The 27,772-nt window shown below is 41.3% G+C and overlaps 1 protein-coding gene across 5 annotated transcripts in view; it reads left to right on the top strand.

Annotated features, from left to right (window-relative positions):
- The window catches only part of LOC104146252 (SPNS lysolipid transporter 2, sphingosine-1-phosphate), a 143,471-nt gene that overhangs the window by 50,335 nt on the left and 65,364 nt on the right, over positions 1–27,772 (top strand). For all 5 annotated transcript variants that reach the window (XR_011134855.1, XR_011134856.1, XR_011134854.1 and 2 more), the window contains exon 3: positions 13,256–13,392. Coding sequence is in view for 2 of the 5 variants with exons in the window: in XM_068910103.1 (XP_068766204.1) it covers positions 13,256–13,392 (137 nt within the window). In the remaining 3 variants the exon portion in view is untranslated. The remainder of the gene's footprint in view (positions 1–13,255; positions 13,393–27,772) is intronic.

Genomic DNA, 27,772 nt, shown 5'->3' with positions numbered 1-27,772 from the left:
GTGACCAGCATGCAGCTTTTTAAAAATAAGGCTTTGGTGGGCAGAGTTGAGAAATTTGTACTTCTTCCACAAATAAATGTGAACCTCTTAGCTATACCAAGCACTAAGGTCCCTGGGTGGGAGGTAAATTGGAGGAAAAACTTTGAGGAAAGTGAGACAATCTCAGGTCTTCGGCTTAACATCAGAAAAAAGCAGTTACCCACAACTGCTTTTACCTCCACATCTTTTGTGGATTATAGCATACTCTCATTCCACAGTTTATGTATATTCCTAAAAAAGTGAATTAGCATAAAGTTGCAGAAAGCAGGATTTTAAGAGCAGTACCCTATGTGGGTGCATCTTAGAACTAGGAAGTGAATAAAAATCAAATGTTTCAGATATCCTCTTGAAGCTCTTGTGGTAAAGCGTATTGTATTTCATCCCTTAAAATCCATTTTAATCTGACAAATGTTTACCTTCCTCCAGATAAGTAGAGGCAGACAGCATAAGACCAGGGTGAGGTTATTCTATTTAGAAGTTCAGGAGGATCTGAATTCACCTTCATGAAGGAAGTTGGCTACAATCTACAAAGATGAATCAGCATTTTTCCCCTACAGAGTGCTTATTTTCTCAGTGCGATTTTCTCGGTTTTAAAAGAACACTGTTTTCCTGATCTGCTAAGAGCATTCTTGAAGGTGTATGTACACTGCTGTGTTGGTTGATAGCCAATTACATAATTAAAATGAGGGTATGGCCCTTTTCCCCTCAAAAGTGGGAGCATATATCTTGCCAAACCTGCAATAGATGGCACAACAGCTCCCTACAGAACTGTAATAATTGGAAAAGAGAAAAATCAGTCAGTACCACTCACTGCCTGGGGAGAACGTCAGCAGAGACCTGTGTCCTCCCCGTGTTCCCAAAGCAGTGCAATGTGGATTTGCAAGGGCTTTGATGTAGCTCTTTCTTATATTCTCAGCATCTCCTTGGATGCCACGAGCATTGCCCTCAGGACCAACAGCTGGAACGCTCTGAGCTCACTGCCTTGGTGGAAGGTGATGGCTGAGGGGCTCTTTCTGGCCTGACTGAGACTACTAGGAAAAACAGCAGCTAGGCACCAGCCTTCTCCAACTTCCTTTCTCTATAACGGAACTGTATTGAATTAGCTGCTCTGTGCCCTTGTTGTTCATATGGAATATTTATGAAGAACATGCTTGGTCACTGCAGGGTTTCTCCAGCTTTGTAAATACAACCAGCGCTACTAGGCGCTCATATTTAGAGGTTAATTCCTGCTGTGGAATAGTCATTTATTTGTGAATTTCCTGTTAAAAACAAACCAAAGCAAACCTGAAGTCTGAGGAAAGCTCTGGGATGAGAATGTATCTGATGTGCATTTCTTTTAGCAAGTTTCCATGAGTACCAAGCATGAGAAACTCTTGATTCCACTATAAAAAGGAGGGGAAGCACTTCCTGTGGTATTGTTTTTCTTAGGAAGCTGCTGCTGTTGGTAAATTAGAGGTAGCAAAGAATTTATTAGTAATGCACAGTATTTCCAGTGTGTCTTCTCTTCCTCCTGTTTTCTCATTGCCGCAGGAAGCAGGCTTTGGGATGGCTTTCTTCTCTGAGACAGAATAACTCCTATTGCCTATTAGTGTATGGTATGAAATTGAAGTGTTTAGTTGAGGGAGTGCAAGATTAGTGATCCAGTGGTAAAGAGGGATGGTAAACCTGGTTTTAGGATGAAAACATTCTTCCTCCTCCGTCTCAAACTGGAAGCAAGGAAGGTTGTGTCTCTTTGTACCAGATCCAAATGATGTATCGTTCCAAGAAGAAAAAAAACCAATCATCTCAAGTATTATATTGCTGGTTAAATTTAGTCCATGGTACTCAATGCAGATTTTGGAGATCAAGGGATTTAGATTATTCTGCATTTTCTCAAGAGCTTTAGGCTGTCATTTCTTGGTGTGTTTAAGTGCACGCTTGTGGTGAAACAGGCTTTGTGGGCAAAGGTGCATGTATCTGTTCCTGCCATATGGAAACTCACTTGCTTCTGGTCACATGTTTTTACTGTCTTTCTAGGGCTTGCAGTGCTGTGCGGTAACTTGGATTAGGGAACTCACCAGAAAAGGAAAAGTCCACAATAGTTCCCTGACTGTGCTGTTGGCATGGCCACACAAGCTCTAGTACTGGCACAAGGGAAAGTCTAAGATGAGGGAAAAGTTCAGACTGCCCCTTTCAGCATCTTAAACTGATTATGTAACCACAGGCTGGGAGAACTAAAAGATTGCCTTTCCTGCTGGTAATGAATGCTACCTAAACTCTTGTTGGGATTCTTCTGGACCTGGTAAATTGCAACTTATGTTGGAAGTATCTCTGTGGGCCTTTTCTCGTCTAAGCCCTGGAACTTATTTTGTTTTCATTGATGTTCTCCCCCACATGCTGGATATTGTTTTTTAGTTGGTTGGGGTTTTTCATTCCTGCTCTAGTGTTGTATCTGGTCTGTGTAGCTTTTACATGTGATGCCTGTATCTGTTCCTGCTGAAAACAATCCAAGTTTGTGGGTTCATCATCTACCAAATGAGTCCAGTGGCATCTGGAGAGCAGTGGCAGTTTTCAAAATATTCACTGCCTAAGCAAAGCCTCACATAGCTCTCTGCAAATGACAGGAGCCTTTTAGCTTTCTTCCTCATCCTTCCTCTCCCCCGCCAAACCCCTGGCCCGTTTTTGGGCCAAGACTGCCCATGACTAGTGACGAATGGTTATTTTAGTTCTGGCTACCTGACTCGAGACCCTTAATGAACACAAATGTTGAAGCCCTTCTGTGGGGTCTGAACAGGGTATCCAGTGTTTACCAGTCCTTTCAAAAAATCTGGCCTTTGTTTCCTATTGCTTCGTGAACGAACCTAACTTGAATGAAGCTCTTGGTTGGATGGGATGTGCGCAGAATGTCCTGAAAAGACTGAGCACAAAAAAAATGCAAAACTACTTTTCTTTCCAACGTGGACTTCTCCGTGACTGCTAGGAGAGATTCCTGCCTGTTTCTGTAACAGCAGTTAAGATTGTCTTGCGTTTATTGCAGTCATGTTGAGGCAAAACAAATCTTGTAGAAGTGCCACTCACAATGTTGCAGTGCTGCAAAGCTATTGACCGACCTCCTAATTGGCTAGCGAAGTTAATAGGGTTTTCCTGAAACTGATTGCACAATGGCAAACAAACCCATGTCCCACATTGTTTGGGCACTGAGGCTGCAGTCAGAAAGGGATGATGCCCTCTTTTGTTCCACTCTGTTAACCTGCAAAGTTTCAGACCATCAGTCAGCTGAGTCAAATGGAGAAGAAATTGCAATAGAACAAAGCTCCTGTTACCTGGCTAGATACTTCACTACTTTACCCTGTGAGTGTGCAGGTACAAGGACAAAAGACCCTTGTAGTTTTAGAAATGTATCTTTGTCAACCACGTTCCGGCTTTTAGAAATTATTCTAGGTGCAATTTGGTAACATACTAATAAGCTATTAGCTAGTCAAGCTGGTGGAGATAAATCAGATACAATTTTGTCTTCCTCAGTTTTTTTATTAAGAGTAACACGGGAATAGATGTACCAGTCCAGACCAAACATCCTTTTAGTAAGTTATCCTGTCTCTGGTTGTGATCAATAGTACATATAAGAATATGGTGATAATTCCCTGGTATACCCTATAAACTGGATAGCTGAGGTCTTTCTGATACAGAGGACTTATCTTTAATAGTCCTCAAATTAGTGTTCTTCCAAGACTTTGTCCAATCCTGTTTTGAAATAATGTAGACTTTGAGCTCTGATAAGCTTGTGTGATAAAAGTTCTGGTGTTTAATTAAGTTTTGTGCATGAAGTGTCTCTTTTGATTTGAATTTCACAGCAGCCAGTCATATTTGATGCCAGGTGGTCAGCCTTCTGAAAGAGGAGGCGATTCGGTATTCCCTTTTTCCATGCAACACATGGTATTAGATCTCTTCTATATCCCCCATCACTCATCTCTTTTCTAGTGTGTTTAATACTTTCATGTGAAAGGACCTGTTTTGTTCTGTGGACAGTTCTTGTTGCCCTTCTCTGTACCTTTTCCAGTAATAACCTTTTATGTTATAGGGATGCAGCAAACCGACAAGTACTAAAACGTGTTCACTGGTAGAGAGGTTGTGATCTCTGCTCTCACTGGGGTTTCATGAACAGTTGTATCCAAACAAAATACTCGGCTCTGATGTCCAAGTGGGAGCTTTTCCACTGACTTTAATCAGAAGTCTAAATCAAACTACACAAAAAGCATTTTGCAGAAGTACAACTCAAAATGGAAGTGGCTGTAAAGCAAAAATGGATTTGACTTATTTAGTCATTCATTGTACAAATGCAAAGAAATGCAAAAGCAGAGTTTAAACACTGGCAGACAAGCTCATTTTCTGAGTTCTGCTCCTGTTAGTGTCCGTGGTCCAAAGCTGTCTCAGGCCATAGTTTTGGAAACATTTCATATGGCACTGCCACCAAAGGCAACTTTTGCCACCACCTCCTGTTCCTGCCCCTTTTTTTAAACCACCATGTAATGAACCAGACTCTGTAAGTTATCTGGATGGGAACATTTTTTTGTAATTGGTGGGGAGGAATGGTGTCTGCTCCTCCTCATGTGTTCTTCTGCATAAGTTTTAATTCCCTGATCAAGTACACTGTGTGGTCACACGCACGCACACACGCACGCGCACACACACGCACACACAATCTGCTAACAAAGACAGTTCCTTTTTTTGTTGCAAAAGATGTTCTTTAGGGTTAGTTTTCTGCTGATATCCCAGAACCAGCTCACTGGGGGATCAGGCAAGTGCCAGTGAAGGCTGAAAGGAGGTGGTGAACTGCAAGCAGCACACCAGAACTCTTCCTTTTGATTGCTACTTGTGGCATTGTATTATGAAACACACCTCAAGTACCATAGTACCTGGTTTATTGAGGTTCAGGTTGCTCAAGTCCCTTAAAACAATGATAAGAGAATGACTGTAATTCCAAAAGTGAAAAGCAGAAGGTGGGCTTGGGTTTTTCCTCCTTTCTTTTTAGATTACTTTGCCTATATAGAACTGTTGTAAATTTAATCTAGCAGCAGCTCCTTCACTAAGTAAATTTGCTGGAAATCCAAAGAGACCGAATAGCACAGTAAACTGCTATTTTTTTCTTTACATACTTTGATAGACATTTTTGAAATACAGCATGATAGAATTGGACCTCAGTAGATGTGGAAGATGGTTGTGAAATAACAACTGTAAATAACCTTCTATTAATTGCTTTAACAATCAACAAAAAGTGAATGGCCTAATCTTTAAATGTAGCTTCAATTGACATCATGTTGGAAATGAATTTAAAGATACATGAAAAATGTGAGTGCTGTTTTAGATGTGAGCTTCTAATTGAAAGCCATTTTTCTTCTTGCCTCCAGAATGCTGATTGCTTGAATTAGGAAACCAAGACTGATTTCAAACTTTGTTTAAAATGTTGTAGAAGTGTTTGCAAGGTCTAAATGAGAAACGTGTCGTTACTAGTCATTTTAGGGAGTATTAATATGCCGTGGATCATGGAAATGAGGACCATAAAGATACTAGATTAGGCCTTTAGAGATTAAGCTGGAGTCATTGTCTTTCCTTTAAGTTTACTTGGGAGGCAGTGTACATTGTAGCAGGGTTCTGGCTCTTTCCAGTACGTTGTACCTGGTTGTCTCTGCTAGATATCCCTTTTGGTCTCTCTCTGTCTTCTGGTTATGAGCAGTAACACCGCTGGTTGCAGGCATGTGCATCTCTCAACCTTGCAGCTGCAATAACCATCAGAGTCCCTAGTTGATAGCTCACTGGTTATAACTGCCTCTTACTGGTGGTCGTCCACTTTTCTTCACCATCTTAACTGCTCTCAAAATGGGCTCTTTAGAAGACCAGAACGATAGTAGTTCATGTCTTACAGCTATGGTTTTACTTCCACTACTAGATGTAGCAGTACTTCCAGATGAATTTGTTGAGTATGTGTTTCATATTTTGATTTGCAATTAAATGATTCTATCTGTAAGGCTTTTTAAACCTAGCTGTGTAAAAGAAACTGCAGACCATGGCCATTGGACTCTAGTCTTTGCCGGTCAGTGGCCAATAGTACTCGTGTTAAGTGCTGTTTCTCTTTTTGGGCTTAACTTTTAAAAGAACTATTTCTCATAGCTGTTGTCTAGGCTTTTGGAACTGAAGAGGAGTACTTCTGCAGCCCTGTGTAACAACGCACAAACAGAGTGAGTGCAATATCCCTCAGCGCTGTATGAATCAGTAGTATGCTGCACTATATATGGCAATTTTGACAGTAGTTATGTATCTTTGACCACTTGACACTGGTTACTCTTTGCCCAAGATAGTTTCTCTCAAAGCCCTTGTGGTATTAGTGTGTTATTAAACTGGTTTTCTGGCTATTTTTATCTGGCTTTCTGCTTCCAAGGAGTGGATTTCCCAGCAATTCCCTCCGAAGCAATTATTCTTTTTGGCTAAGGTGAACAGAGCAAGCTGTCAGGATATCCTTTGCTGGGAATATAAGAACCAACTCTTGGAAGAACCTGTTTTCTGCAGTGAGGAAAAGAGCTGGAATTATGCCTATTCAGTTCTTCCCTGTGTAATGGTGAGTCAACCGTGAACTTGCCAGGAAAACTGTGTTTTCAGACCTTGTCTCTTTATAAGCTTGTTTTTGTAATCAGGTTGTGACATCTATCTGACCCTGTCACAGCAAATGAAGTCAAGTGGTATCGTACAGCAGCCTTCTCAATGTAAATGTGTATGTCAACTGTGTGTGTATTCATCCTAAACATGCTGCTTATATTTTATATAGTTTATTCTAAGGAAAAACTGTCACTTTGTGGTGCAATACACTCCCTGTGGAGAGGGCAGAACATACTGGAACTTGAATGAGTGGCATCTGCAGGGAGAGAAACACAATGTAGAATGTCCTGCTAGAGAGATACTAGGGATATGCAATCACTGTGAGTGACCAGGTTCACACCTTTCAAAGCCCTACTTTTGTTCTCATTAATTTGCTAAAGACACAAGCACACAGGAATGGAGCATTTATGAAATTCTCTCTTTGATTTTGTATTGTGTTCTGTTCTGGGAGAACATTTCAGCCCAGGTCAAAATTTGGGCATTTCAGCCCCAAACAAACATTTGTATACCTAAATCTAATTGATTTAGTGTGTTCTTGGGCCTTTTTCTTAAAATGCTCCAGTGTTTGATGCTGTTAGTAGATGACAGCTTTGCATGACATACGGAGCCGTTTCAAAGCTCCTTACGCTTGTCAGAAACTTCTAATTTGCCTGATAGTCTGGAACCCAGAGATCTTGTGTTTTTCACTTGGCAAAGTGCAGCAACGTGATCCATCTGTTGGCTGTTGAATTAGAAATGAAGTAAAACAAAATCCATGCAGAGAATGATGTAACCGTATACCTACAGTGGAGTTTTTGATAATGCTGAATTGAAGGATGACATTTTGTGCAAGCAATTGTATTGGAAGAATTCATCCTCCATCAAAGGATGAATGTTTTCAAACACCTTGCAGAGATTTCACAGAGCATTGGATTGCCCTTTAGTCAGATGTCACTTTTGCCATGTTCACATGACCACATTGTGGCTGAATGTTCAGGTTCAGTGCACCAAAGGATCTCTGTTCCTGCTTGGATTCTGTGGTGCTATAAGAAAAATTTTGCTCTTAATTATGATTGTAGACCTGTGAAAATACCTAACATAGGTATGATCCTATAAAGAGGACACTACCGAAGCTGGAAGACCCACATGAGTTTTTGGTTTTTATTTCTGCAGTTCACCTTGGGCAGGTCACTTTCTTTCCTGTTTTTTAATTTTCTCACCTCTAAAGTAGAAATTAATGACATTTAATGTCCTTTGTAAACGTGCTGTGTATGTGCTAAGTAATATTAGAGTGTAGAGCTCTACTGAAAATAACAAAAAAGGCATTGGAAAAACATGTCTTTGAGACAGAGTGGCTGGTTGTACTGTTGACCGCTGCAGGTAGACAGCAGCTGATACCATAAGCGGCTTGAGTAACAAGTGCATTCATGAGCGAAAGTCCCTGGAGTAGAAGTGGCTAGAATAAATCCCAGCAGGGCAGTGCCTCACGCAGAAAGAGCAGCACTGTGTTTGTGCACACCCATAAATTATTCCATCCAGAGCGAGCTGGGCGTTTAGGTGTTTTCATTGTTTGGAAATTTGTTATTGGGAAAATATTAACAACCTCACAGCACAGCTATTTACTGTGTCTAAGCAGATTGCCAGTCCCTTGAGGCAGGGGCTGTCTGGGTTTGCCTTCCACAGAGCCAAACACGTTGTCAGCACTCAATTAGAAGTGCATATATGGTTTCATGCTGACTCAGAGCTCAGATAGCCACTATTTCTTCATGTGGAGCATCCCTGCAGCGAGCGAGCGAGCGAATGAGCTATTTTTGCCAGAGCCTGAACCTTTCTAACATTACTCCTGTTAGGAAAAAATAAACCGTGTGTGGTTGAAGTCAACACTAAAAGAAAAGATCCTTTCTTGGAGATGCCTGTGATCCTCTCAGCCTTCCAGTAGCAGAGGAAATGCGACCTGTGCGTGTGCCCCTGCATCGATGCCTCTTGGGCGTACTGAGGGATGCTCGGTGGCAGGAGTTGTCCCTCTCTGAGACACAAGGGTTGACCTATCCTTGAAAAAAAGCAAGTGAGACAGAGGCAGCAGTGGCTTATTGGAATCAAGGGGCAGAAAGCTTATTGGTGCTTCTCAGTGCTGTTACAGGGCACAGTTGCAGGGTCAAGCTGGTAAATTTTTGTTTGGAGGAACAGGAGAGAACAACAACAGTGACCCAGTCTAGTTCTAGGAGGATTTTGTGCTGTTAAATATAAAGCCTACAGTTTCTCTCTCTCTCCCCTCATGTCCTTTGCTTCCACTATCTGGGGGTTTTCTTTTCCACTGGGCACATAGACAACTCATTATCTGTGAACAGGGGAAAGTGTAGGCTGAACGCCAGCTCCCTGGCTGTAATCCCTGAAGGACAACTGAGGCCACAGTGCGTGAAGTAGGCAGCAGAGGCCGGGGAGGATGCTTTCCTTCTCTTGTGCATATTTGCAGGGAGGAGAGGGAGGGATTTATGGTTTTGTTTTGTTTTTTAAGCTACAATTTTTGTAATTCCAGCTGTGCACAGAAAGAGCTGGGCAGTGCTGGCTGCTAAGGTGCTTGTGCACCTGTACAGGGTGGGACAGGCATCTAGAGGCAGAAATAGACACCAAGCCATCCTGTTCGGGCAATTACACTCTTCCTGATTTCTCACCACAGCTGTCATTTTAGCGGTTAAGCCACAAAGGGAGGTATAAAGACAAATGTGATCTCCTTTTGAAAATACCTGCACTTAAAAGAACCTCCCTCCTGGGATAGCATTCATTATGTGTCTATTTATTCATCCTTTGCTTAGATAATTTGCCTCTGCAGAAATATATCCCAGCTCCACCCAGTGCTGGGACTGAACCACTTTTGCTGGCACTGTTGGAGATGATTTACTAAGAGAAACTAGCTGTGTGGCGTGCCTAATGGCCACTGACGTAGCTGTACCTGCCCACAGCTGCTCTAAACATGATCCCTACCTTTTCAGTAGCTCATAGCAAATCCCAGTGGATTTCTAACTCTGCCCTGACTTGCACTGTACGTCTCTTCAAGATTCAGTAATATCCTGAGAGGGCTTTAAATGTAAATGGGAGGAGGAGCTGCTGATTGGGAAGAGACAAATGAAATGCCAGCTGCTGTCACAGCCCTCTCTAATATAAAGGATTTGTGGCAGTGGGTTGGTCAGAAGCAGCAGCTGTTATGGTGTCACTTGGGTATTTACTGGGGAGTGGGTGAATACAAGGAGCAAAAAATGCTGTGGAAGAGAGGAGAGGAGGCTGGCACAAACGTTGGTTCCTTTATTACAGTGCCTCCTTTTTTCTGCTTTATGCTGCTACCATCTTTCTCTGCAAATTAGTCTTGTGTTTCTACTACACCTCTCCCCACCTGAAAGCACCTGCAATCTTCTGTTATCTGGATAAAATCTCTCCCATCATGATGCTTGTTTATCACAGAACCTCAGCTTCTGGTCTAGAGTAACTTGGGTTTCCATCCCACCTGGTAGTGTGCCCTAGATTCATTCTGTTCAGCCGTCTTAGGTTGTAAGTTTATAAAGTCACTTTTTGATTGTTGTGGAGCTTGTGTCTATTGTTCAGGAGTCTCATCTGACATTTGCAAGAGTAATTGCAAAAATTGATTCGTGGGAAATGCCTGTAACAGGCAGATCCTTTTTGCCAGATCATGCAGCCATCATATTCTGCATTTGTTTGAGTCAGTCAATGCTTTGATGCATATTTGGGTCATAAATATTCTGATATCAATTGCATTTATTATTATGACAGCTTTGTTCCATTATCTATTATTTATTAGGTTCTGTTGTCCTTTTGTTTTACACCTTGTGGAGCTGTCAAGTCAGCTGTTTACCAGTGACAAAGCTCATAGCTTAGTTCAGAACAGAAGCTTCCAAAAATAAATTCCCTGGAAGGATTTGAGTAACAGTAGGATGCGTGTTAGGAGCGGGGAGGCATGGGATGATCTTTTTTGGGTTGTTTTATTGGAGAGAGGAGGCTTGAGCCTTTTGCTCACTTTTACCCAAATTCCAAAATTAGACTTCCCATTTATCATCCAGAGGTCATTGAAGCTAATAATCTCACTGATTAATGTGAATTTTGGAACATACCCTCCATGTCTCAAAGCTGAATTAATGAGATTTTTTGATATTTGAAATGGTGGGATGCTGACTTGGATGTTTCTAATCTTCTCTTTAGAAGCTTTCTTTAGCTTTATGTCATTTTACATTGTAAGAATGGCAGAATATCTGACTGTGAGATGAATGAGTTTGTGTCCTTCCAAGGGTAAGGTCAAATTGCAGCAGGCATGCTGTTCGGTACGAGGCAGTCATTTTCTGCTTCTCAATAACCATTAGCAGTCTTGTATCCCTGATGCCAGGTTGCTGCACCAGCTTTGCAAGGTGCCAAGCACTTTGATGTTAATTCAGGAAAGCACTTAATCATGGCATTGATGACTCTAAAATGCTTGATATAAGCATGTGCTTAAGTGCCTTGTTGGATGGGGGCCAACGCAGTTCAGCCCTTGCAGGGCTGAGGTTTGTGATTCTGGTCTACTAGAGCGAGCCACACTGTATATCAAGGGTTTCAGTGATGCACAGTCAGGAAGATGGACTGAGCTGCAGGGGTTGGTGGGCATAACGGAATGCCCTGCGTAGGAAAGAGAGCATCTACGTGGGCAGTCACTGTCCTACGGCAAAACAGGGGACCAGGAACAGCAGAACGGCACAGCTCCGGGGCTGCTTCAGGCATTGCTTGCACCAACGGAGCAGGCAGTGGGAGCCTACCTGAGCAGAGCTCTGTGCTGGAGGGCTCTGCCTGGCAAAGAGGGGCCCTGCGCAGGCAGCGTACCTGCAGGGAAGGGGCAGCAGCGCTGCCTCGTCTTCCTAGAAGGCATCAACCCTACAGCCTCACACGGGGGCAGGTTGCCTGGGGGTACAGTGCTAAAGTGGGTTTCCGGCAAGCTGCTGTGTTTCTCGCTCTGTAAAATGGGGGGAGATGCAAAATGCTGTGTAAGTGGCAGTAGTTGTATTCAGCAGGTTTTGTTTGCGCTAGGATTTCAGGATGAATATAGGGACTGAACTTTCAATTTATCGGTAAGTTTTATGCCTTAGCTTAACAGCAACGTTGTCATAGCATCGCTATTGAAATATACGTGATATAATGTTGCACTTGCTTCTTTTTATTTCTTAATATTTTTGTATTTATTGTCTCTTTATTTATTTTACTGTAAATCTTTACAAAGAGTAAATCTGCAATTCCTATCATAAACATCACGGTGCAAAGTTGATATACACAGAATGGTATGTCTTACAAAATATAGACGCAAAAGGATATATATTATTTATGAAACAGCTTTGACATCTTAATATATTAAAAAAGAAGAGACATACAGATCATTGCCCTGTTCAGGACTCTGCATGTTTTTGGGCTATAATGTACTGCCATCAAAAAGTCATAATTTGTATCTTAACCACTGTAATATCATACACACATTCCACCCAAAGGAGTGTGTATCCTCTGCTCTTCTCTTTATTTTTTTTTTTTCCTTTTTTCCTTTTGTACACTTAAAAATAGACTGCTAGGGTTAGTCAAGGCTAAAGCCCCCCCGCCTTCCAAGAACCACCTAATAATTAATATGAGTCGTAACTGTGACTAAAGAGGGATCTCCAGGCCCTTTGGTGTCTCCTGCAGCTTAAATCAATTTCTGCCAAATTTCCAAATTAATGGTGAGCACAGTGTGATTGCCTGGATTTAGGTGTTTTCAGTTGTGTCACTGGCCAGATTGTTTTGAGCTGGGCTGGAGAGGTGAGATCTGAGGTCAAGGAGACTTTGCAGAGAGTATCCTGTCAGGAGCTCGCTCCTGCCTGACAGAAGTTCTTGGGTTACTGCTCTGATTTTGCAGGAGGAAGAAGCATAGGGGAAAGGTGAGTCTGTAGTCTTTCCAGAAAGGACATCCCTGGCCTCTTAGGGTTTTGTAGGTCAAAATGGTTTCTTTTAGTGAAGTATCTGTTCAGTGACGGGTTTAAACACAAGTTCAGTGCTGGTGAAGGGACTTGATAAGGAGACTGGAGTTTTCTGTCTAACTACAGGGCTCCTGCCAATAGGACAATAGTAGTGTTAACCATTTTTACTCACTTCGCCTTAAAATGGGTGGATGAAAGTACTTCAGTTCCTGTGGCCTATTTCTCTGTACTGCAAGAGCCACCAAGGAGCCCTTGGCTTGCTTTCTGTTTGTTTAAAATTCCTTCCAACCTTCATTTCACCTTCTCAGGGACATTCAGGCAGAGGCTCTTAATTCGTGCTGTCCCAGTTTTGCCCATCCCTGGATTTTGAGCTTGCAGCAGACTGAGGGGCTAATGCTTTTAAATATAATCCAAGTTCACTGCTCTGAAGTTTCTCTGGGAATGAAAAATCTGTTCGATTAAGGAAACTCTGTCTCCTGAAAGCCTATCAGACTGCGTAACTTTGTAAGTCAGGGCTGCAGAACATCTAATTAAATGGAGCTGCTCTCTAGAGGATTTGGCTTGCAGAAAATTAGTTTTCATATTCTTGGCCTGATGTTTATTAAATGTTTCTCCCCTTTTTCTCCTCTTCACAGTTTTCATCTGCAGTTTCATGGTTGCAGCACCTATTTTTGGTTACCTTGGTGACCGTTTCAACAGAAAGATCATTCTCAGCTGTGGGATCTTCTTTTGGTCAGCTGTCACTTTTTCAAGCTCCTTCATCACTGAACAGGTAAGATCTTTGCAACAGCACTTTGCTGGCTGTCCTGCATAGATACCTTCTGAAAACTCCCCATCACAGTGTGCTTGAGTGGGATGTATTCCTCTGGTGTGTATTTGACATGTGCTGTGTTGCATTATCTGAGCTTTTGTGAAGTGTGAGCTGTGTAGCTGTTTTCTTCTTAACTGTGAAAGCTATTATTCTTCGATCACGCAAGTTCATAAAGAATAACCAGTGAAGCATGTCTAAGCAAGAGTTCCTGTTGACATAAGGGCTTTGTTTTGAAGGAGAGCCTAAACAGACTTTAAAAAGACTTTAAAAAGATCTCCCCAAAAATCCATGGCTATATAGTGGTTCTCTTGTCTCTTGATAGTGTAACAGAAACCGTTGGAGTTAGTTGGGAAGTCTGCTTGCAGTACGTGGAATGACAAAATGCATCCAGCAGTGGTTTTATGGATGTGCTTTGCTTCCTTTCCATCAAAGGCAGTGAAGGTTGTTTGGTAGTATTGAGATTAGGCATAGTTTCAGCTCCTCTTACACTAGCTGATGAATATGTCTGGGGAACCAATGATGGAGCCATCAGGTTCACTTAATTTTGTCAAGCTAAGCACGTTATCCCGCACCTGCTTTCAGCACAGCCACAGTACTCCATTTTGAGGACTCCTCCTTGCCTTCATTTTCTTGCCCATCGGAGATAACTCAGAGGAAACAGTGATCTGGCAGTTTCTGAGGAGGAAAATTTCCTTGTTTAAACCATATTATAGAGGAGGTTGAATTGCTGCAGGTGGCAACATTCCTGGAGAGACAAATCACAGCTCCTGGCAGCATCAGAGTGATTTCCCTAGGGGAGGCAGGGGCATCCCTCAGCCTTTCCGTCCAGCTGCGTTCCAAAGATTGCAGCGTTGTGGTCACGCCTAAGGGCTGACAGCCGGTGCCTGAACATCTCCTCCCTGATCTCTCCCTCCCACCCGCGCGCTACAGTTTCTAATAAAAGAGAGTTTCCACCTAAAGAAGGCAGCAGTGGTCACACGTCTGTCTTGCTTTCATGTTGGGTTGATTGTTGCTGCATTCATAAAGAAAAATGCATAGAGCCAAATGTAGAAACTGTTAACTCTGGTAAATTGTTCTGGTTTATAATGGGCCAGAAAGCATCCTTTCCAAAGAAAGAACATCTGCCATCTAAAATGAGGAGAGGAGTGTTTTTTTTTCGTTTAAGTTTCTCTACATAGCATGCTTTGAAAGCAGTAGTGATCATAGCCAAAAGAAGAGGGAAACATTTTTTGAAGGAAACAACTGCCTGCTTACAAACACTTCTCATCTTGAGGATATGCATTCTTGCTCAGGTTCTCATCCATCTCTCTGCAAGTCTCAAGTTACAAGTATTGGAGGAGCAGACAGAGAGAACTGAAGTTGGCCTGATATAATCTATGTTGTTGGAATAGATTTCATGGATTTTTGACTTATTAACTGAAGTAGTTCAAGGATTAATATATATCAGTGTACAGAGCTCAGAGTGGAAATGGCATATATTTAGCCAAAGGAAGAGAGAATGATATTTATAAAGCTGGAATGTGTTTGAACTCCAAACCCAAATGTTTGGAAGCCACAAGGTAGCCAAGATCAAAATAACGTGATTTGTGTAAAATCCTCCTGGATTTGCATCAGTGCTAGTTCTGGGCTCAGACTACAACCTTGGACATAAACTCCCATAATAATAAGAAAACTTCCTCATCATGATTTTACTGTGATCTTGAGCTTTACCATAAAACTTTCCTATTAAGCCGGAGGTCTCATGCCCAGCTCTTGTTACCAAGCCCAGCAAGTTACGGAAAATTCTGCAGCTACTGTATGTGGCTGCAGCAGTTAAACAAGGTCAGCAGCATGATCATTGCTTCACATAGTATCCCTACCGCTTTGGTGTTCTTTTTGGAGGTCTGATCTCTAATTGAGAAGACATACCACACTGAACAAGGTGAATTCCTGAAATACGAATGAGAAAAAGGATCAGAAGAAAGCTGGTGCAGGGTTTTTCATTTATACAATGACTAAATAGGCATTTTTCCTGATCTTTGGCTTCTAACATTCAGTTAAGGAGAAATCACTGGATATTCTCTCTAATATTTTTTCTTTTAAGATGGTATGTGTGTTTGTCAGGAAGGAGGGCTATGAAGAAAACTTTGGCATAAATAAAAGCAGTAGTGAGGCCACTGTAAGCAGATGAGCGCTCACGTCCAAGTCAACATGAAAACACAGGGCTAGAAGGAGCAAGCTGGCGCAGGCTGAGCCCATAGAAATATTGTCCAGAAAACTCCTTTATGCAGTAGCAACAAGAAGAGTGAAATAGAAGAGAAACAATAGCCATTCAGTAGAAACAGCAAACTGTGATTGCCTTTCTCTGAATTTTGACAGTGTCTTATGCCTTGTGCATGTTATCTCTATGTAATTACTAGAGTACACATCCACATAGTTTAAATTTGGGCTAGAAATGGAAAGAAACAGTTTAACAGAGGCAGAAAGCAGCTGCGGGTCTAGTGGATGCTGAAGACTCCTAATTTGCAAAGGACTTTTGCAGTGCATTGATAATACTTTTTCTTGACTAAAATTTGGACACTTACAAGAAAATAATCAGTGTGATAGTTTGAGTGCAAGTCTAGATTATTTATAGTTTAATGTGGAAACAAGCATACAGAAAAGGACATTTTAAATTCATATCTGTCCTGCTGACATGTTGTTCAACAAAGAAATATCCATATAGCAAGAAAAGAACGTGGATAGGAAAAATTGCCTCAGAGGAAGGGGGTTTGATCTGAAAAAAAAAAACAATTGGAGCACAATAATATGCAGTTTATCTGAGATGTTTATCTAAATGCTATTTCATGCTGATTGAGTTAAAAGTATAGAGTGAGACTGGTTGAACACTGACAGATAAAACAGGAGATTGGATAGGTTTGCCATATAGACACGTAGTTGCTACAGAGCACTGTGTTACGGTTTGTAACCACTTATTAAAATATCTGTAGTTATTTATTACCAAATATCTTGGGGCTTTTAACAGAAATAACGAACCTCAAATAAATGAAGAATGAATCTCTCATCTGCTGGTAGCTACTAAATAACAGGCTGTCATAGGAAAAAAGAAAATCAGCCCAAAATTAAGGGGATAGTTGCAGAGCACATGGGAGGTGGTGGTTATGGGAAAATAACAATGCACCAATTCCATGCCTAGCAAAATAGAAAGAGGACAAACAGACACTTAAATTTGCTGGTTTCTGTTCATGAGGTTGTACAGTGCATTTAAAACAAATCAAAATATGAAACCCAAATAAATACCACACCAGAGAGTAATCCTGTAAATACACCTGGTCTCATGACTGCAAATAGCTAATGATGAATTTAAAGAATATAATCAAAAGTAACACCCCCAGGATTATATAGAGAAGCTCACTTTTTATTCTGCTAAATAAAGTGATTTAACAATCTATATTAGTACACAACATCTCTCTAGAAAAACAAGAAAAGAGCCCTCCTCCTGCAATGATTATGACTTTATCTTTGACAGTTACATATTTTTGCTCTATAAAACTTCTTAGCACTTCCTAAAATAAAAGTTGCGTAGGAAGTCATTAACAAACTCTTTCATTAATCTTAAATTGTTTAAAATAGGTACATATTTAGATGGATCTCTAGATTAAACTGTAGTTATAGGAGCCTCAGTAAAGTATGTGTATATCTTAATTTGTCTTTTATAAGTACAAACACCTGCTTAGAAGTTGTCTCCCCTTATGCATTCCTGTTAAATTGTTCTGCACCTGCATGTAAACAAGTATATACACATTTCTATACTTTCCCCTGCAAAAGCTTTTGTTTTGGTTTTTATTTTTGGCAACATTTGGGGAAAACACTTTCTGGCTATTGGTTCGGACTCCGTAATAAATGAGCAAGCTAAATAATTAAGTGAGCGGCTGCACAGCGTAAAGTCACATCCCAGAGAAGTACGCTGGACACACAAACTTCATGGAGTTTCTTTACTTCGTGGAGTGTCTTTAAGACACATCCCCATCCGCACAAACAGCTCAATATTTGTTTGTCTTCCTCTGAATCAATATAAACTCTGATTTAGTAAGTAATCAGTCTTTTCTCTAAATAACACGTTGATGAGTATAGTGCCTAATTGTCTATGTTGTGGCTGATCATCTCGAGCTGATTCCTGTTCCGCGATGTCATTGGGGGGAGTATGTAGCCTCAATCACTCCGTTTCTCCCTTTTTGAATAGCTTTGTGTGAAGCCACTTAGTTATCGGATTGATCAGGCCATGTGCTGTGGGTTTGTTTGTGGGTGCTTGGATGTCTCCATCTCTGTTAGCCATGATAACAGTTCTCACAGCCAACTACTTTGGCCAGAAATTTGTCTTAGATGAAATCTTGCTTTTGATGCTAACCTTTCTTAGCGCAAATTTCTGAGCGATCAGGACCCTTCTCCCCAGTGAACAAACCGCAATTTCTCAAAGCAAGAAGGAGCTGGAGAGTGGGAAGTTGCAATCTGTTCTCCCAGCCTTGTGAAATACTGCTGTTTCCCTTGTAAATAACTTGAATAACGCATATTTCTGTGTAATAAGGATGCTGTTTTACAGATGAGCAAAATATTCCTGCTGAACAGTTTGGCTCAACTAGGATGGAAGACCAAATGTACATAATAATCAACCAGATCAGGCTATGGTAATGTGGGTTAGCTGGGAGACATCAGAGCTGCAGATGGTAAAAAGTTTGCAAGTGAAAAAGCAAAGAATAGCAAGGTAAACCAGGAATGTGCTTCTGAATCCTCCACTTCCTTGGTTGCTTCTGCATTTCTGTTTAAGCACTGATATAGTTTGATAGGTATATCTACTATTGTTCTCTTTTTCTTTTTATCTCCGAAAGAGAAAGCAAACAGTTCACTGTGGAATTGTAGTTAGCCTGCAGTACTTGTTAAAATCCTCTCTTCCAGACTTGCCAGGTCTGTGTTTATTTCAGATCCTTGTCTTTCATGGAGTGCTAAAAGAGAAACAGCAAATTATGTGCAGTATAAAACAAATGGTTAGCTGAGTTAATTTTAAAAAAGGTAAACCAAAGCCAGCTCTTCCCCTACACACAACATAATTCACTCTGAGTAAAAAACAAACAAACAAACAAAAAAAAAGCCTTGAGTCTGCAGTGCTCTGGCAGAAGTCATATCATAAAATATATAACTCTATTCCTTTGCTTCTACGTAAATCCATAGTTTGAAAAGCAGAAACAATCTTAAAAGCCCCAAGCCATCTTTTTGTATGTAAGAAGGGTATTAAGTGTTATCCCTGTGAACTGCTGGAATGTTTATGTCCCATGGTCACATCCCATTATATCTGAGCGGAAAACTCTTTTAGGAAGAACACAAAATAGATTCCCCATGTAACTGTGTGAAGTCTGCTGTATCGGGTATATACCCAATCCCTGGCCTAACATGAGGTTCTTGACAGTTTGTGTGGCTATTAAAGAAATCTGTGCTGGATCTGACATGATGTGTTCATGGGCAAGGGCTGTTAGCTGGCTCTGGTGTGCTTTGCCAGCCTTTAACGCGGTACTGCAATCCTACAGATGAGCATATGCTATTGACATTTGGCTTTGTGCATGCTTGCCCTTTTGCTAGACTGCTCAGGAAAAATATAGTCCACTGCCTACTCTCTTAGCGCAGAGGAAGAGATTAGGGTGGGAAATACACTCCAGTAGTATTGCTGTTCCAATTGTCAGTGGTGTCAACACTCAAACTACTAAGTGCTACTGTAATGGCAGCATGCATAATGCTGATGTAGCGCCCCACACGCTGCCTGGTTGCTGTAACCCAGTCCCGCTTTGCCTCTACTCCTCCAAAGCGGGACATGACCATGTTCCCCAGCTATCAGGGCTCCCTCCTCGCTACAGCAGACTGGTCTGCTGTGCGAAAGTTTTAATTGCATTGCAATGTCCTGATAATGGCACTGCTGGTCAGTAGAAGAGATGAACATACCTCACGTCTGGTTACCATGTACCTATAAATGCTTGTCTGCTGGAAATGGGGTTATCCCACCAAGGGTAACTTTTTAAAGCTGCAGCTCTTGGAAGGTAGGAGTTGTCATGTTGCTGAAGCAATTTTGCTGTGAGAAACTCCATCTTTGTTTTCATGACTACTTGACACTCCAGCTCCAGCTAGGATTTGATCAAGGCATAACAAAATCTGTGCGCTCTGGACAAGGAAATATGAGAGTTTCTATAGGAATTGAAAGACACCATTTTCTTTGATTCCTCTCTAGCCAGAAAGCACCTGCTGTTTCTTCCCAGTATCTTCCATTTTCTGATATGGGCCATGTGGGATGGGCTGGAGAAAAGCGTATTTTATTTATTCTTTATTCCTTCAACAATGAAGCATTGGCTTGGTTAGTTTTAAAGCATTCTGGGCATCTGTTGAGTCTGCTAGCATCTTTAGCACAGCTGATGCCAAATACTGCATGGTAAACTTACCATGTAAGAGCAGCATCTTTTCTTGCACAGACAAATGCAGTGATCTGAAGTCTCGAAGCTCAGATCTTCATCTTTCCCTCAAATTTTGCTGACCTAGGTCAGAAGGGGTGGGAGAAACGGTATATAAAAGTAATAGTAGCAGTCTGCTGAAAAAGAAAGAATTCCTGTGTCACGTGTTTCTCTCCCATCTGCTTTATATTCCTACCTATCCCTTTCTACCTGCCCCTCTTCCAAGGAGAACTATAAATGAAAAAGAGGTTAGGGTGCATTCAGAGCAACAGGCTCACACAGGCAAGCTGTGAGAGGAAGAAGCTTTTCATATGTGTTACCAGAAATGGAAGTGTTGTATTTTCTGCTCTCAGAGTAATTTTTTCCCCTCGGTATCTACATCTATGTATCCTGCCATTCAGTAGAAGTTATTGAAAACCCAGCTGGTGATGGTAGCCAGGACAGAGAGTATAGCTCCAAAACTCTTAATTTCTACTTCATGTCTCAGAAAGCTTATTCGCGTGATGAGAAAAATGCTTACACTATCATAAGGAATATCTCTGCCATTCGTAATAGTGTGCCTCCGGCTCTCTGTTCCCTACTTCTAGGTTGCTAGCTAGTGTGATGTTGTGCAAAATCTGAAGCAAACGTTGTGGATGCTGAAAAAAGAGGAGATGTTTCTGTCGTTCAGTGTGATAACTCAGCAGAACTCTCGCGTGCTGCTGCAAAGGCTTCTGTTGCCAGTTCACTAGAATGAAGGCAGTGATTTGCACTGAAATGCCTGGACTGCTGCAGAGTTCAGGCATTTTCTGGAGCAGGTGGACAGAGTTTTGAGCTGGAGGAGGATTGAGAAATAGGCTAGAGGCTAAATCCTCATTTGCAGTGGGCCTCAGTGAGGGCTTTCGGTAATTGCCTGTTTTAGGAAACCATTAGTTTTCTAGGTTATTGGAAGATGTTGAAATCATTATCATGGGGTCTGTGACTGCGGTTCTGATTCCACTGCCTTGGAAGACTGTGGGAAACTTTTCTGTGTCTTTGTGGGAACTGAATCAGCCCCTGCATCTTTTTAAATGAACGTGCTTATATTTGATGCTGTTTCATTGCATCATGATAATGCCTAGAGACAGCCTTTGGGGACTGTGGTGCAGGCATGAAAGATCTTTACAGGCCAAAGACCTTTACAGCTTTGTCCTGTTCATATGCAGAAACCTGAATTCAGAGTCTCTGAGTTGAGGAGTAGTGAAGTTCAGCTGCTGTGTCAGTAAATAGAAGGTTTGGAAAGAAGGACTGCTTATAACAATCATCCTACCTGTCCTGCTTTTATTGTGCCTGAGGAGGAAATTCCACCTGGGTCAGTTACTTGCTGAGGAAGCAGAGAGAAGAGGGCATATTTATTCCTTTGCCAGGCAGCGTGTGTCTTGGAAACATTCTTTCTTGTTGTGTTGTCTATTAAAATATATATCCTGCTTGTCATACTGCACCAGTTGCCTAACCCCAGAGCATGCTGATGGAGCACAACAAAGATGTCTTATTGCTTCAGCCTTGTCTCACTGAAAGTTCCTATAATGCCAGAGCATTATGCTTTATAAATAATTATTATAGCATCCTAAATTCAGCCTCATTCAAAACATCCTGGGAATGGAGGAAAGGGAAAGTGTTAGTCCCCTTAAATAGTCTGGGGTTGAACTAGTTGAAGAAAAAAGAAATGCTGCATGTAAGAGAGATTAAGGAAATATAAAGTTTCTTATCAACCTTAATGCCGTCCTTGCAGTAGCAGTTGTGACCTGAGAAATGCAAGCTGTTTCCAGTGCAGTGTTCCACTGTTGCACGCTGTGCTCCAGTGCTGTGGAAGTCTGGCCTGGTCAAATGAGCACAGAAGGCAAAGCAGTTCACTGTACTGCGGTATCTGGATGGGACCAGGTGATCCTCTTCCACTGGAAATAAGTTTCCCAGATAACTGAGTATTTCTGGCATTGAGGCCAAGTTGGTGGGATAGCACATGTCCCTGGATTTAAGATCCTCTGCTGAAGGGATCTTGTATATTTGTGTGTGTTACACAGCCTTAAAAGAGGTCTGAGAGTTAAGAGTTAAGGTCCTATATCTCTGACAATAAAATGTGAAGCAGAGCCTGAGAGCAGAAGTGGAGCTAAGAACCGGTCTGTCCTTATCTGTAGACATTATTGACAATATTGCTAATGATGCCTTCTTTATGACCACTGGAATAGGTGATGTAACATGAAAGTAAAGTATTTGTCTCATTATTGGTGAAGCTGTGAGAGGTTGTCTAGCCTGAAGATTTTTCAGTAGTCAACCAATTGTTAGGACAAGTATATGAAAACTGAGACTGCCCTAATGGTGGATCTGTGATGACTATTCCAAGACAGAAGGGAAAAGGCTGGTGCTCTTCCCTGGCTTACTATTTCAGTAGTGGCTTGGATGGCTCATTAGGGTGTTCAAACGAAGGTCTAGAGGAATGTTATTGTTTTTTTAAGGTTATAAGCTGACATGTACTTAGTATGGATGTAAACGAGGCAGCTTATGGTGTATATTCTTGAGGCTTATGACTTGGAAAGAAGCATTATCCTTCAGGAGCATTTGGTTAATGATGCCTCACAGACAATGAAAACAAACAATTAATTCAATCCAGTTGTAAGCTCCTTAGGAGGCCTGGAAACAAACTTACTCTTTTATTAGCTGGGCCTTGGTGGCCTTTGAAGGTTGGGCATATTGTGCTGAAAAGCAGAATGTGAAAGAGAGGGAAAGTGTTATTCATTTTCATTGGCTTGTTCAGATGCAGGTGTATGGATGTGGGCCTTTCTTTTGTTGAGTTCATTTGCCTGTTAATGCAGAAGCATCACGAATACTATAGGAAGAGTAAGTGAGTCTTCAATGGCACATGCAACTTGTGGCCTCCTGGGTCATGCATAAAGGCTGGAAGGGAGAACCATTGTGTTCTGACAGGAATGTACAAACAGCATAAAGATGGGGAATGTCTTATAGTATTAGGTACTAAATTAGTCTCTTGAAGTGTTGACATTTCTTTTTAAGTGCATAAAGTTCACATGCTGCACAAAACATTGGATTTGCAATTCAGATAATATTGAATTAGGGTGATAATCTCAGACCCGTGTAATAGGTTTTGAGCAGGAAATCCCTGGGAATGGTGCTGATTGTCATGTCTGAATACGTGATTGAAGTAGTCTCATGAAAAGATAGTGACAAAACATGCAAATGCATTTAATATAGTTAAATGGCGTTGTCATTTTGTCAAATAGTCTGGTTTTAGAGAATGAAATGAAGCTACAGCATGATGAAAGCTTGCCAATTAATAACACTTCAATATAACAACTACTCAAAGAATATCATGAATAAAAAGCTAGATAGGAGGAATTAGTAGGTGCATCAACCTCTCTCTGGAAATCTGTGCCTGTTTTTACAGCTGATGCTAAAAGTGAGACATTTCTCAGATGCAGGCTGAACGTACTGTAAGGTCAGCCTTCCTCATGGTACTTGAGTGCTTCTGGATTAGGAAACCACAGAAGTGTGAAAATAGAAAGCAGGAAGAAAAATTCCTTTTCAGAGATTGGACTGATTTTTTTTGTTTGTTTTTAATTTTTTGGTTTTAGGGGGTTTTTTTTGAGCCAAGGTGCCTACAATGTCTGCCCTGCTGGTTCACTTAAGCTTTTAGCATGTGTGCTAGGTACAAAGTAAAATGGTGTACTACGTACAAAGTAGAATATGCATAGAATCAGCTAAATCAACAGTACAGGTGAAAATGCTAACTATAAGCAACTTAGTTTGTGATAATTTCATTTAAACCTTGAGACATTCCATTAAAATGTGTTCTTCATGGACTATCAAAAAATTATCTTACCCTTGCAAATGCATATAGTTAGGACAAAACATTCACACCTGTGCATCTCAGTCAGTTGACTAAAGCTTTTTTCAAAAGGTGCTGCAAAATCACAGCTTCCAAAATTGTCTCAAGAAATAGGAACGTGGGGTTCTGCTCTCTGAGAATCAGGCTTGTCTGTTGGATTTGACCAAATTTCAGTTTAAAAATTGTTCTAAACCAAAGAGTGTTTAAGCCAAGACAACTCCTTGGATTAGCTCCTGTGGCTAAATCTCACAAGTTTCTATAGGTATTGTTAAAGGAGAAGTAGCTGCTAAGTGTTATGTTCAGATGCCTGAAACTCTTTTTTCTGAAAAAATCAGATATGTCTTCACAGCTGGGTTGCCTGGGTTTGGTCTTTGCTTGCAACTCACTCTGTAGCTGGAACACTATAGCCTGTTACTGCCTTTGAATGTACTTTAGATATGGATATTCTAGTTCATATTCCAGGTACTAATATTTGAAGACTTGGTGGCTACTTTCATCATGCATCAAGAACTTTACATTGTTTCCACGGCTGCAAAGATACAGTTTCAGCCTCCCAATCCCTCTTTTTGAAATTGTTATGATTGTCTTTGTACATCTTAGTAAGGGAATGGTGCCAGAGATGCTTGTTACAGGTGCTAATGTAGTGTTCCTCACCTGACAGGTCCGCAAAAAAGACCAGTTTGCTTCTGACCCAGAATTACCAAGGTGTCTTGGGGGAACAGTTTTGAAAGGTACATTCTGGCTGAGCTGTGCATAATGGTCTTGTAACATGGATAAATGACCACTCTTTCAGCCGCGTGGTGTGTTAGACTCCTCTGTTTGTGCCTTAAACCCAGTCTGCAAGGGTGAGAAGAAGTGCTTTAACTCAATGTTCTACCAAGCACTGGTAACGTGGGGCTCCTAATGTTCCCAATGATCGTGTTCCCAATGATTTATTTGGAGAGAAAATCTTCTTTTAGGGTCTAATTTCTAAGCAGCTATGTATGTAGCACTCCACCAGATGGTGTTCTGGTGGATAAGCAAGCTAATCTGTTATGTTCCTTCCAATTACATTCCAGGCCCCTGTCATTAATGTGATATTAATGGCCAAGAGACTAAATTGAAAAGAACATAAATCCTACCATTTCAGTGTCATGTAATATTTTTACCACAGGCAGATCAATCAGATGAGAAGCCCTTCAATTAGTAAGCTGGAAGGCTGCTTTGTCTTAACTGAAGCTGTTAGGACCCGGTGGTGATGCTTCATCACCAAGTATCTTGTAATTACATTATTTAATTGGATAGAGAATGGGGATTGGGCTTTTTTGTTTTTTTTTTTTTGTGCTACCCAAAAATATCTGAAAGTAAGAGAAGAGTCTCTCAGAGCTGCTGCAAAACTGAAGGGGAGGTGGTGATGGGAAGCTGGGTTTCAGAGGCTGCAGTTTTCACATGGAAAGGGAATTTTGCATTCAAACTTGTAAGTAACTAAGAACATTTTGGCCTTGATTTTTCTAACTGCTGAGCACGCAGCAGCTCCTGCAGCTCCAGGAAGCACTGTGGGAGGCTTGCAACTTCCAGGATGGTTTTGTTTTTGTTTTTCTCCAGAGTGCTCAATTAGGTGCTTCAATTTAGAGCCTACCTGTAGGTATCCAGTTGTTAAACACTTCAGTGCTGACTGAAGGGTACCAGAAGTGAAAAAGGAATATCTTAGTCTTCACTGTTTATTTTTGCATATTAGATAATAGTGTCAATCTCATAAAAAAGGAGGCCTTAATCAGCCAGAATCTCAAGTACATTTCCACATAAAACCTTCCACATTCAATTAAGTGTGACTGAGAAGGTCACCTGGGAGAGCTAAAGCTATTAACAAATACTATGGAGACAATCAAAGGAAAGGCGAGTGGACTTTGCTTCATCTCCCTTGATCGCTTCTATATTTAAATGTACTTTGTTCTCTTTCTCCTTGCTGCAGTCACTCTTCTCCTTGTGGGGCTGTGAATAGCTGCTGAATTTTCTCAAAAAGGAGTTGCTCAAAGGTGGGGTGCTTAGTCCTGAGAGTCGGTAGGCCACTTAATACATCCAAAACAAGCTGAAGTTTAGAAGTGTTGGACACAGTGGAGATGGATGCTGTAGAAGAATCAGGTCTGCTTTAGAAACTATCCTATGTGTCCATCCTAACTGTAAAGGATGTGTATGTTCACCCTTGAGCAAATGATTAATCAAATGTACTAATGTCCTAGTAACTCAGTAACGTGCTAATAAATCTTGGTATGGTATACTGATTTCATCTGTAACATGCTTATAACCTCCAGCCAGCATTTAATAAGCACATGTGAATAATATGAGAATAACCTGTGATACATTTATTTGTAGTACCTGCCTATGTGGAGAAACAGGCTGAAATCTTGTGTTGAGCTAAGAGAAAGGAAGGCCCAGGGCACTACAGTGATTAACCTGAAAGTGAGCTGCCCTTCCAAGTTCAAAGGAAAACCTTTGGGTAAGAGAAGCCTCCTTCAGCAGACAGATATTTAACCGGGTATACTTCCTATGTCCAAGAAGGCTTCAAAGAAACCAAATGAAGAAAAACCTATTTAGAGTGAATGCAACAGAGACACATTGGATGAGAAGTTTTCTGCCCCTGGGGGGCTCTTGTCTATGCCCTGGTCAAAGCAAATCTGGTCAAAATGGATGTTATTCTGGGGGATAGTGGATGAGCCCCAAAACAATTTTGATGTGAACCTGAGGCAGGTTGTACTTTTGACATCAAGTGTGTTCGGGAAAACTTAGAGGACGTATATTACTATAGCGAAAAACTGTTTCTTACAAAACTCTGAATACCCTTCCTCCTCTGGAAAGCAACTTTGCAAGACTTTGCTGTCTTTTCTATGTCACTAAGCAATGCTGGGGAGTGTACCGTGCCCTGGGAAGGCTCGGACGCAGCCTGCTAGGTTGCTTTACTTTCACAGTATTTTATCAAAAGCTTGATCCAGCCTAGAGCTGCAGTGAGGAATGCTGAGTAGGGTGTAGAGCATAGGGGGTCATGCATTAACCAAGAGAGGGCTGTATGGCTTCCCAGTTCTCTTCTTCTGAGCCCCTGGACTTGAAGGGAGTGCAGAACCCAACAACCTTGTTAACCCTTTGAATACTTTGTATAGCCTCAGACACAGAGGAGAGAAGGTTCAGAGGGGATCTCATGAATGTGTATAAATACTTGATGGGAAGCAGTAAAGAAGATGGAGTCAGACACTTCTCAGTGGGGCCAAGCAAAAAGACCGGAGGTAATGGGCACAAATAGAAATACAGAAAATTCCATTTAAACATAAGAAAACGCTTGTTTACTGTGAGGAGATACGAAGTGAAAAGCAGCTATGGTTAAGTGATGACATGTGCTATGAAGGAAGAAAAGGGGACTCTGAACTCAATCACCTCTCTGCAGTGGACCAAATGGGAAAAGCAACTGCAGTGAATTTCTCGCAAGTTACCCTGCCAGGGTGACTCATGTCTGATAAGGGAAGAACAACTTATAGGAGGTGAGAAGGGTAGTATATAGCTGCATTTGCCAGACAGGTAACTGTAGTATGAACCTCTAAGTGCACTTGTATCTTCATGGAAAAAAGATAAGATACTGATAGTTCACAGTATTGCATCAGAGCCGATATCTTATCAACCTGTCGCCAACCAGGCTCGTGCCAGGCATATACCCTGGCCAGACTCTATCTATGCCACATGCAGATTAATCCTTTGGGTTGTAAGAAATTCTGAAAACAATGCTTACCCAGTTCATTAACAGGGGAAGAAAGTACCTACCAGTGAAACATCACAGTAAACAGTTCTGCCCCTGTGGCTTTTTTGTACTTTGGTGTCTCTGCTGGCAATCCCAATAAGGGATTTGTTAAGACAACTTATAGATATAGGTGAACACTCATCTTCTCTTGTTCCTGCACAAAGATCTCTGAGTCCATAGGACACCAAATGGCCAAAATTTGGCATGAATATACTTATAAGTCTGGGCTGGACTTGACAGGAAGAAGTATTC

The sequence above is a fragment of the Struthio camelus genome, chromosome 16, assembly GCF_040807025.1.
Source record: "Struthio camelus isolate bStrCam1 chromosome 16, bStrCam1.hap1, whole genome shotgun sequence".
Taxonomy (NCBI): Eukaryota; Metazoa; Chordata; class Aves; order Struthioniformes; family Struthionidae; genus Struthio; species Struthio camelus.
The sequence above is the reverse complement of the archived record's forward strand: the minus strand, read 5'-3'. Positions and strand labels throughout refer to the sequence as shown.